Genomic DNA, 13005 nt, shown 5'->3' with positions numbered 1-13005 from the left:
AATTAATCTTTTATAAAAATTGTAAAAAAAAGTATTTTCTGTAACAAAAAATTATTTTATAATTAACTTTACAGATGAAATTATTAAGAAATTACATTATATAGGCTTACATTTATAATAAATTGATTGCATTAGTTCTAGACAATTGTAAATATTATTATTTTAAAATTAAATTAACTAATTAGATAAAATATAGATTATAAATCATTAACCTGTTTAATCCAATTGTAATAATTAGGTGCAGCTGCCCACACTTGCGGTGAATACATGGAAAGATCGTAAGGTGTATTAGAATTGTTTGGAGGTGGAGTAGAAAGGACGGATTGCAATTGAGAAATATATTTTATAGCTAATCTGTAATAATTAATATTTCAAAATGAAGTTTAATTATGTATGAAGATAATTTAAAATCTATCTATTCTAATTGTAAATTTAAGAAAATATATTGTAGTTATTTAAGCTTCAATTTATTTTAATTCACATACACGTACACATTATTTTTTAAATTAAATTATACTTTAAATAATTTTATAAAAGAGGAAAAACTTAGTAATTGACAAGAGGAAAGACCATTAGTTTTCCTATTAACTCTGAAAGTTTACTTACAATTTAGTTTATTAAATGTATAAATTCATTAAGACACATTTTATTTTTAAATTTTAAAAAATTTATTTCATATATTTTAGATTAAACTTTAAATAATATTCCATTTCTCCAGACTATAGTGCCATTAATTAACAATAATTAATTAAGTTTACAATATCTATTCATACATTCTTTTAATTTTTACTCTATTGATAAAATCGATAAATTACAAATAAAACTTCAATCGTCGTCAACTTTAATCTTGGATAAAAAATTTTGAAAAAGATACGAACAATAAGTCGAAACATCTCGTAATTTATATTTTAAGAAAATTATATTAAGTTACTTATAGTAGTGAGTTCTATTATCTTCCTGTTACATAATTTATAACAGTATTTAAATCATTTTTTTTAAACAAAAAAGTATATATATTGCAAAGAATATAGACAGATTTATATGTTTTACGAAAGATATTAATGATGTAACTGCGATTTTCAAGCAGTTAGGTCATTTGTATCCAATAATCAAAATAATCAAAGTGAGAATCTCATGTAATATAATTAATCATTTTTCAATGATAGATTATTAGATTAAATATATAAAATGTCCTAGGGAGTGTAATATGATGACTATTTCTTTTCAATATAATATCATTAATTTAAAATTTTTATAATATAAAAATGTATGATCGATGATGTTGAATATATATAGTAAACTACAGTATATTGAATTTTTATTCTTCAATATTTTATTATTGAAAATTCTATTATAGAAATATTATTGAAGAGAAAAATATTACTTAACTCATACGTTTTACTAATAGATCTATCTACTTATTGGGTTGCAATTTGAAAAAATTGTAGACCTACGTCGTCCATCCGTCTGTCCATCTGTCTGTCCTTCCTTACTCTCGAGAAAGGAGTTAGATACTTAAAAGTCAAACCAGATGTAGAAAGATTAGGGACAGGACGCCCCAATTAATTGTGTACGAACATCCGATGCAAACTGAAAGTCGTGTTATTTCAATTCAAAAATTTCCCCTGAAAGGAGTTAGATGACTGGCGTGACTTCATTGCCAATGAAAAAGTATAATGTACAGGGACAAGACACTACTAATTTGAGATAAAGAGCATATTGTTTAAATTTAAAAAATTATTAGAAATATGATTAAAAATTGCAATCAAGCATTTGTAATGATGTCACAACAAATAATTGCTCGTTTCTTTATATTAAGTTATATCATTCTCAATCTGTACTTTCAGAATAAAGTAAAAATTATCATAGTTATCAACTAAATTAGTTTATAGAGAAATAGATAATTTTAATAAAGATTAACTTTTTAAATTTATCAAACAATTATAACAGTTATGAATAATATGATAAGAAACAAATTCAAAATAAGTTTAAAACAATTTATTTAAATTTAGTTAACCTGTATATAGGGTAAACTGCTTTGTTCAGAACAGTCCGAATTTCTCTTGTTTTTAACTCCCAAAAATAAAATAAAATTTTAAATAGAACCATTTTATAGATTTTTCTAATGCAATATAACTAATTTATTGGTCGATATATAAAATTATTTTTAAAAAATTATCTAAGTTTAGCCATTTTTAGACCCATTTTTCACTCATTCTTATAAACCGTTCCAGTTTGAGTGATAAACAATATTATAATTCTATCTATATGTTATAAATTCGTGAAAACAAAATAGTTCTTTTATATTTGTTATAATATATTTAAAAATTAACACATGCATTAATTTATAATCCTTAAATTATAAATTAATATTTGAAATTTAAATTATTGTCTTTAAATAGTGCTAAACAATAGATAATGTCCTAAATTTAAAACTTAAATCATAAAAAATGTATAAGAAGAAAAAACTTGTATTAATTTTCAATCTATATAATTTTATTTCTTATATAATTGTGCGAAAAAAGAAAGACATTTTTTTCAAATATTTCAAATTTAAAAATTTGCATTAAGCTAATAAATTATTTCGTTTCGATGGTTAATGACCATTTATTTAGTCAAATTTAAAATATATCGCTTTAATTCGTAGCATATAACTCTATATTTTAATAATATTATATGAATATAATTTTTACTATTTGAATTTAACTTGGACTGTTCTACCCTAGCAAACTTAGGATAGTCCAACAGGTGTGGGATGTCAAAATATATAATACAGATGTTATATTAAATTATATAAATATGGCAGGCTATTAAATTTTATTCTAGAAACGACAAACATGTACCATAACCGTACATTATCGAATTTCCCAACCTATTACTTTTATTTTTTTTTAAAAATATCATATAATATATAAATAAAATATGAATTTAAAATATTTTCAAATTTAAAAATCATGAGATATTGAGGCTTATATAATTTTTAAATTATTTTAAATATTCTTAAAATGGAGATATAATATAAATTAATGATTTTGTATATTTATGATAAAATGTAAATGCATTTTTTGTTTTTTCCATGGTCGAGTAAAAGAAACTTTATACTTAAAACTTTTTTATGCAGAGGTGAGAAACCAGAAGCTTCTAGTATAATCTGCTAGCCTAAATATAAAATGGTGTAAACTCAATTTTACTATCATAAATTTTGAGTAACGGAAGTATGTTTTCTGTTCTTTCTTCGATAAAGACATTTATCTAAATATAAAATATGTATATTTTTGTGCATATATACTTATGCAACATGTAATAAAATCCCTTTTTAAAGAGATCTCACAAAGCTTTTAAATTACAATTAAAAAAAAAAAAAAGATTCCCATCAGTTATATTTGCTATATTTTATATTCATCTCTTATTAACTAAATATAAGAGTAAATATATACTATATAGTAAAATATATAGCTTACTATATATATAAATAGTTTACTATATAGTAAAATTATATTTAATATATAATTTACGGTAAATAGTTTGTTGTACGGTAAAAAAAAACTTATATAAGATTATGATTATTATATTCTTTTTGACAATTGTTAAGTATGTTAATATTCTAATCTCCAGGTAACGAGAAAGATTTCTTCTTCTTATAACTGAATAAACAAATAGATAATTAGTTCAAAAATGTTAATTGTTCGAGACTAATGTAGTCTTATTTTTCTTTATATAGAAACGTATAAGAAATTGTTGTAATGATACTTTTATAACTAATAATTGTCGTATAAATATTGTATTTTATCCCCTATGTAACAGAAATTAACCTTTACACAATAATACAGAATGATTATCATTTTTTGAATGATATATTGATTCAGAAGATAAAGATAATTTTTATAATGAAATAATTCCAATATGTAATTGTATTTATAATTCGCTTTATAATAATAAACATTTTAAAAAGACAAACAATTCATATTAAAATTATAATTGTTCTCCATTTTCTTTTTACGAAGTAGTTTTCTAACAAAATGTCGAAGAATACGAAGAGAATGGACGTTTAACTAATTTAAATAGGCTAAATCTAATTTATTTATCATATATAATTACTGTAATAATGTTATCTATTATTACGCAACATATATGTGATACATAATATTAGTTATCATCATCTTTTTTACGTTAGATTATGTTATATCAAAGCATTCAGACTGAACATAGTTCGTTTAATTTATTAATATTAATAAATACAAATGAGAAAACTTGTCATTATAATATTTAATTTGATTATATAATTAGTATTTTATTTTAAAAGTTTAATTTTATAAATGTTATTATTAAATACTTCTTCAAAATTCAGCCAATTCTGTCAGACAAAAAATAAAATAGAATAAAAATAATGTCATTTATTTGTTAAGAATTCAAAAATANTTTTAAAAACATCTTAATATTATTGTGAATAATGAAAGATTGTTTAGAAAAATAATTTATTAATTAAACAATAAGGAAGAAAATTTAAGATTTGACAGTTGAAGCATTAAAGCAGCTTTTTAAATATAAATAGACAGAAACAAGAATTTTACTTTCCTGTAATCCAAGAAAGATATTAGCAAATGAATACTAAAATATCAAATGTAAAATATTTTTTTAAAAAAGTAATGAAATTTAAGAAATACAAAAATGAAAAGAAATAAATTAGATGCGTTGAAGAAAACATAAAGAAAAAAAGGTAAAAATGCAACAGCAGTTAATGAAATGTAAATGTAAAATACAAAACTGAAGGGAAAATACGGCAATTTAGCAAATATTATAAAGAATATTTTTCTTAAATTATCTAAAAAGTATTTGAGCAATTATTAGAAATTTGTTAGATGACGATACGTTTATATCACCATTAGTCATATAGTTTGGACGATATTAACCCTTCGAGAATTAATGAATAATTACGTCAACCGTAAAGCGCCAAAACTTATCTTTATATATCAAAAAATTTTCATTTGGTGTACTGTATTAATGTAATAGCGATGTGAAACAGTTATTAAATAATTTAATGACTTCCATTTCCGAGTCTTTTTTTTCTTTATGATAGACAGCGAGGATAGAAAACTCCTTTTTTGGAATGAATCACATTTGATAGCATGACTCATTCCAAAAAATTCTTTTTTACTTTGAATTTTTTATATTTATTTTCTGTATTATGAGACTTTATGAAACTTTTATTTCACTATAAGATTTAAATTTTCAGCCAAAGAAATATTTTAATTCATTTTTTTCTTTTTTTCTAGATTTCTGAAATTGTAATGTCATTTTCTTCAATATTAATAGTTAAACATATAGAAATGGCATATTTTGTTAATAATTGTAATTTATAAATGAATTATAAATTAATTAGTTATTCTGGTAGACTATTAAAATAAAAACGAATTTAAATGAAATTTCAATCTTTTTACTTGCATGACTCAATAATAGCAAATAATTTGAAGCTAATTATATATTGTAAATGTTAACAAAGTCTGTTAATTTTCGTTATCATAACTATTGTGTAACTAGTTTCATTCTTCCTATTATGACTGTTAAATTTTATCTAACTGATTTATCTAAGTCTAATTTTAAGTGACATTTAAAATTTTCTACATATGTTTGTCTTGATAGTTTATACATAAGCTATGATAATTAAAACTGTATAATAAATAGATTCACGGTGGTTGAATGGACGAGGCTGTAAAAGCGGTATTCTGCTATTCTAGGATCGAGTTAGAATCTAAGTCAATTCAAAAATTGTAATGAATCAATTGCTTCATATAGGCCTATATATATCAGACTATACATCACTCACCGCTCATGTTGTCGGTTTGGCTGAATCCATGATATATTTGAAAAGAATTCTCTTTAGAGGCGGAACAATTTCACTTCGAACCGTGCTTCGAAATTCCAACCCTATCCCCGCCTCAAAGAAAGAGATTTGTACCCTCCAATAAAAGCCTTTAATCTTTGACTAAAGAAAATATCTACGCATTAAAATCATTGTTTTGATGGCGAATTTCGGCAGAACCAGAGACTATTGGTTCCAGGCCCTGGTTGTGCCGAACCACTTTCTGCCATTGTAGTTCTGAATCTGATTTTTTTACTTAAAGTTTGTGCGGTTCCTGACGAAATTCGAAATTTTATGTTTTTGATGACGAATATCCGGCGGGACAGTTAAGCTTTCGAAATTAAAACAAAGAGAGACTTAAAGTCTCGCTTAATTAAACAATAAAAGTTCTTTTCATCAAAAAGAAAAACAAAATGCTAGAATTACAGTGGAGAATTTCAAAGTTTGGAGGAATTTTAGATGACCGGGATCAGGTTAATACCAAAATCAGTAACGTATTGTTAGGAAATCAGAAAAGGAAGAAATTTGTTTACTGATTGTAAACAAATTTCTTCCTTTTCTGATTCCCAAATGTTGCCCGATCATAAACTAGAATTTTCTATCTTAAATGAAAGAATTAAATATTTTGATTACTGATTACATGTAAAAAATACATTTTAATAGTTATATTCTGTAAGAGTGGGTGCATCTTCGAATTCCTATTGGAAGTACTGTACTTATAACTTGTCTTTACATTGTGATTTTTTTAATCGTATTGCAAGCACTATGAAAGTGTGGGAATTGTCTTAAAAATGCACTTTACCTTAATATTTTTAAAATACTTTTAGTATAGTATAAAAGTTGTTTATATTTAAATAATTACTTTTATATCTATATTATGTTTTTACCATTTTTATATTGTTATTGTATTGGCTCTACTTGTTCTTGTACTTTTTAACTCTTTGCGCCTGTGTGGACACTAAGAATTTTTTAAAGCAAGCCCATTATAGGTTCGACTAGGCCTACAATGAGGTGGTTATGTGGTGAGAGACGGTGCTCGGCATGGACCATTCCGAAAAATTCTTGGGGTGTCTGAAGATTTCGATTTCGGATCCTCAGAACGGTAGACTGACACCTTAATTAATCGATCGGCCATTTGGCCATCCGTTTTATATACTTTAGTTCTAACTTTGAGTTTTTATTATTTGTAGGAGATGAAACCGCTGGTTTTATGGTTTTATCTACTGTAAAAAAAATGCAACAGCAGTTAATGAAATGTAAATGTAAAATACAAAACTGAAGGGAAAATACGGCAATTTAGCAAATATTATAAAGAATATTTTTCTTAAATTATCTAAAAAGTATTTGAGCAATTATTAGAAATTTGTTAGATGACGATACGTTTATATCACCATTAGTCATATAGTTTGGACGATATTAACCCTTCGAGAATTAATGAATAATTACGTCAACCGTAAAGCGCCAAAACTTATCTTTATATATCAAAAAATTTTCATTTGGTGTACTGTATTAATGTAATAGCGATGTGAAACAGTTATTAAATAATTTAATGACTTCCATTTCCGAGTCTTTTTTTTTTTAATGATAGACACCGAGGATAGAAAACTCCTTTTTTGGAATGAATCACATTTGATAGCATGACTCATTCCAAAAAATTCTTTTTTACTTTGAATTTTTTATATTTATTTTCTGTATTATGAGACTTTATGAAACTTTTATTTCACTATAAGATTTAAATTTTCAGCCAAAGAAATATTTTAATTCATTTTTTTCNAATATATAATTTACGGTAAATAGTTTGTTGTACGGTAAAAAAAAACTTATATAAGATTATGATTATTATATTCTTTTTGACAATTGTTAAGTATGTTAATATTCTAATCTCCAGGTAACGAGAAAGATTTCTTCTTCTTATAACTGAATAAACAAATAGATAATTAGTTCAAAAATGTTAATTGTTCGAGACTAATGTAGTCTTATTTTTCTTTATATAGAAACGTATAAGAAATTGTTGTAATGATACTTTTATAACTAATAATTGTCGTATAAATATTGTATTTTATCCCCTATGTAACAGAAATTAACCTTTACACAATAATACAGAATGATTATCATTTTTTGAATGATATATTGATTCAGAAGATAAAGATAATTTTTATAATGAAATAATTCCAATATGTAATTGTATTTATAATTCGCTTTATAATAATAAACATTTTAAAAAGACAAACAATTCATATTAAAATTATAATTGTTCTCCATTTTCTTTTTACGAAGTAGTTTTCTAACAAAATGTCGAAGAATACGAAGAGAATGGACGTTTAACTAATTTAAATAGGCTAAATCTAATTTATTTATCATATATAATTACTGTAATAATGTTATCTATTATTACGCAACATATATGTGATACATAATATTAGTTATCATCATCTTTTTTACGTTAGATTATGTTATATCAAAGCATTCAGACTGAACATAGTTCGTTTAATTTATTAATATTAATAAATACAAATGAGAAAACTTGTCATTCAAGAGGAAAGACCATTAGTTTTCCTATTAACTCTGAAAGTTTACTTACAATTTAGTTTATTAAATGTATAAATTCATTAAGACACATTTTATTTTTAAATTTTAAAAAATTTATTTCATATATTTTAGATTAAACTTTAAATAATATTCCATTTCTCCAGACTATAGTGCCATTAATTAACAATAATTAATTAAGTTTACAATATCTATTCATACATTCTTTTAATTTTTACTCTATTGATAAAATCGATAAATTACAAATAAAACTTCAATCGTCGTCAACTTTAATCTTGGATAAAAAATTTTGAAAAAGATACGAACAATAAGTCGAAACATCTCGTAATTTATATTTTAAGAAAATTATATTAAGTCACTTATAGTAGTGAGTTCTATTATCTTCCTGTTACATAATTTATAACAGTATTTAAATCATTTTTTTTTAACAAAAAAGTATATATATTGCAAAGAATATAGACAGATTTATATGTTTTACGAAAGATATTAATGATGTAACTGCGATTTTCAAGCAGTTAGGTCATTTGTATCCAATAATCAAAATAATCAAAGTGAGAATCTCATGTAATATAATTAATCATTTTTCAATGATAGATTATTAGATTAAATATATAAAATGTCCTAGGGAGTGTAATATGATGACTATTTCTTTTCAATATAATATCATTAATTTAAAATTTTTATAATATAAAAATGTATGATCGATGATGTTGAATATATATAGTAAACTACAGTATATTGAATTTTTATTCTTCAATATTTTATTATTGAAAATTCTATTATAGAAATATTATTGAAGAGAAAAATATTACTTAACTCATACGTTTTACTAATAGATCTATCTACTTATTGGGTTGCAATTTGAAAAAATTGTAGACCTACGTCGTCCATCCGTCTGTCCATCTGTCTGTCCTTCCTTACTCTCGAGAAAGGAGTTAGATACTTAAAAGTCAAACCAGATGTAGAAAGATTAGGGACAGGACGCCCCAATTAATTGTGTACGAACATCCGATGCAAACTGAAAGTCGTGTTATTTCAATTCAAAAATTTCCCCTGAAAGGAGTTAGATGACTGGCGTGACTTCATTGCCAATGAAAAAGTATAATGTACAGGGACAAGACACTACTAATTTGAGATAAAGAGCATATTGTTTAAATTTAAAAAATTATTAGAAATATGATTAAAAATTGCAATCAAGCATTTGTAATGATGTCACAACAAATAATTGCTCGTTTCTTTATATTAAGTTATATCATTCTCAATCTGTACTTTCAGAATAAAGTAAAAATTATCATAGTTATCAACTAAATTAGTTTATANACTTACATTAACCGTTGTTATAACTTAATTATAATTATAAACATGCGTTTTTCAATTCAAGAATATTCATAATGTACAGTACAGTACTTATAATGTTAGGTTCTTTATGAAACAAAAATAAATTAATAAAGAAAATAAAGTTTAACTGGCAATTAAAAAATAAACAGATGTTTATTTTTCGTATATGGAAGCAGATGGACATATCTAATCACTATTGTTTTCACACTCCAAGAGTTTTACTTGATCCATCGGATGTGTATGGAATTAATAGAATACATTGACCTCTAATATAGAACAACCGATATTATGAAATTAACAATCTTTATATTTGTGTACACTTACCTCAGAGATTCAATTTTAGAAAGTTTTTTCCCCGGAGGTTTACAACAAGGCAACTTTTCTCTTAACAAGTCAAAAGCTCTGTTCATATCCCTCATTCGGCTTCTTTCTCTATCGCAAGCGCTTCTTTTTTGTTCTTCTCTGGTCATTGTACCCGAATTTCTACCTAAAAACATATAAATTAAAATTTTAGAATTTTAGAAATAAATTATTTTAAAAAATGAAATGATAAATTTTAAGATTTTTTTCATTTCTTGTTTTACATCGTTCAAATGTTTTACAAGTTTAAAAATCAGTTTTCTTAACTCTGGAAAGTATTTTGAATAGTGATAAATTCAGAAACTTTTCCATCTTTTATGAAAAAAAGACAAAATATTTTCTTCCAAACTCAAAGTAATAAAGTTTTCTTCCTCATCTCTGTTTTTGACTTTTACAGAAGAAAATATTAACGAGTTAGATAATTCTCAACTAAATTACACCAAATGATGCAAATATAAAATTAAAATTAATCGTGATTAAATATTCTATTTTTTTAAAATGAAGGTCACAAAATTAATTTAGATACCCAGCATCGCTAATTCGGATGTTTTTACCACTAAATCTAGTCCTTTGATTAAATTATTCGAAATTATGTTTAAAAATCTCATCCGAAACCGCATACCATTTTCGATTTTAAATCCTGTCAGCTAGACAAATCATTTTTGGATGTCTTACCGTTTGAAGAGGATAAAATAAAATTAGGAGCGGACTGTTTGGTGCGATGTTCTAAATACAACTATTAATTTCTAAATAGTAAACAGATAGAAAATGCTTTGTTTCGGACATTTTTCGGAGCAACGCAACTGGTCAGCAGCTGTAGAGACAGCTGCCAAGGCAGATGGAACCATTTAATATAATATGTACTATAATATTCACTCAAGTCATATCCACAAGTGTGATGATACCTTCCACAGGTTCCTCAATACAAAGTAATATCCGATAGTTAATTCCGCGAGCTTTGAAACGAAAAGGTACAGAACAAACTTTTCCTGTTTAATGTATACGGGAAACGTACATCTCGTTCTGGCGATGGCTCCTTCTCGATGGCACCTTTCTGGGCGTATGTTATATGAAATACATCCAGAAGAAGTTGTAGGTTGACCAGACGTCGAAACTGTAGGAAATTTATTAGGATAACAGCCTGCTAAAGAAAGAGGTTGTTTATAATCGGACTGCATGGGATTCATATGAATGACGTTCATCATGCCATCGGTAGACGGTCTATTGTAGCAAGGCGGTAAGTATTCTTCGTATTCTTCTTTAATCTGATAAGGTGGAGGATTGTCATAAGATGGAAGTAGAATAGGATGATATTGTTCCATAGGATAAGGTATGTAGTCGGAATTTGAAGTAGCTGATAACCATTCACTTTTCAGTTCTGTAAATGTACTTGCCGGAGATCTATCTTCTGGGGATTTTAATTCCAGACAGGGTTTTTTATGCTCCGGTTCACATTTTATATTGAATATATTTCCACTAGTTGAATCTTGATCCGATTCTATATTATCTTTTATAACGGAGATGTTAGATGATTTGGACTCTCCAGAATCGCTTTCCATCAGACTGGGTTCCAGCATGATTTTTCGCAACTTGTTGCTCTTAGGAGAATGAGCGGTGCTCTGTTCTAATTAGTTCGGCATTGGTTCCAGTGAGGTCGCTGTTGCCGCAGGTGTGTGGGAACAGACAGTGAAGCCAAACCAATTGGAAACAGAAGCGAGTGGTTTTGCATATGTACAGTTAAAAAAAATAAAACAATTTCATATCTAACTCGACTCCGAACCAAGTGTTATGCAAATTAGACTTGAAAAAAAGTCCTTATTTGTTAATCCGAATTTAAAAAACTGATCTCTTCGAAATTAAAAATAATTATATTACATATACATTAATATTGTATACATAGAATAATCAAAAAGTCACTTTGTACATTATATAAATGATACAATTCGGGTACACAGTAACTTTTTAATCACCCTGTATATATATAATTCTATATCATATACATATAATTTTTTAAAAAAACGAAGCAGGCCATAACGAAAATATAAATAATTTTCTGTTTTATTTCAATTATTCTTATCAAATATATCATTTAATAATTTATTTAACTTTCTTACATAGACTCAGTCTCAATATATATTTTTCGTATGAACTGTTTTTAAATTATTAAATCTTTTATTTTAAAATCACATAACTTTGATTTAAAATTATTATTTATAATAAATGTAAGTTAATAAAGTTTAATTATTAATTCCATATGAATTAAAATAGTTCGTCTTTAAAATTGAATAGTTATTACATAGAATATGTTATAAAAAGATTAAATTTACACTATTATAATAATTTTGATTTTGTTGTACGAGTTTAATACGTATAAAATGATAAGATTTAAGAAAAAGTATTAAATAAATAATATTTAGTTTATATTCAAATTAAAGTATGAATGTAAATCTATAAATTATAGAGCTATTTGGACTTATAAAAGTCTTCAAAGTGTAGTCTTTTATGTGAAAAAAATATAAAATTGATGAAGTTTCTTTTGATAAATGATTTTAAAATACCAATTTTTATTCGGTTTATTAATTTTAATTATATATTTTTTATAAATTTCGGAGATGAACTCTCACATTTTTTATATACATCTCACTTTACTTCGCTCCTCATAATTTACAAAAAATACAAGGCAAAATTTTAGAAATTTTGAACATAATGCTTACTTTTAATAAATTTAGAATTAATGTGTTAAAAATAATAATTTTGTTGTTCGAAAATGATAACATGGCATTATAATTTATATTATTTTCGTGTATAAAGTTAAATTTTAACATATTATACCCGAAATATATTTAAAATTTGAACAACGTAGCTATTAAGTAATTTGATATCATCAGCTAAGAAATTTT

At 24.9% G+C, this 13005-nt stretch overlaps 1 protein-coding gene across 1 annotated transcript; it reads right to left on the bottom strand.

Annotated features, from left to right (window-relative positions):
• Nucleotides 1–212: 212 nt before the first annotated feature.
• LOC111615254 lies at nucleotides 213–11708 on the bottom strand (the record flags this gene model as incomplete). The annotated part of the gene is made up of 3 exons (XM_023356667.1): nucleotides 11121–11708; nucleotides 10070–10232; nucleotides 213–354 (listed from the first exon to the last, which is right to left on the bottom strand). Coding segments are annotated over exons 1-3 (867 nt in total), but the record flags the coding sequence as incomplete, so codon positions are not given.
• Between the last annotated feature and the right edge of the window lie 1297 nt (nucleotides 11709–13005).

This window comes from Centruroides sculpturatus, unplaced genomic scaffold (genome assembly GCF_000671375.1).
Source record: "Centruroides sculpturatus isolate CEXI.00-Female unplaced genomic scaffold, Cexi_2.0 scaffold2406, whole genome shotgun sequence".
NCBI classification, from domain to species: domain Eukaryota; kingdom Metazoa; phylum Arthropoda; class Arachnida; order Scorpiones; family Buthidae; genus Centruroides; species Centruroides sculpturatus.
This window is presented reverse-complemented; position numbering and strand designations above follow the sequence as displayed.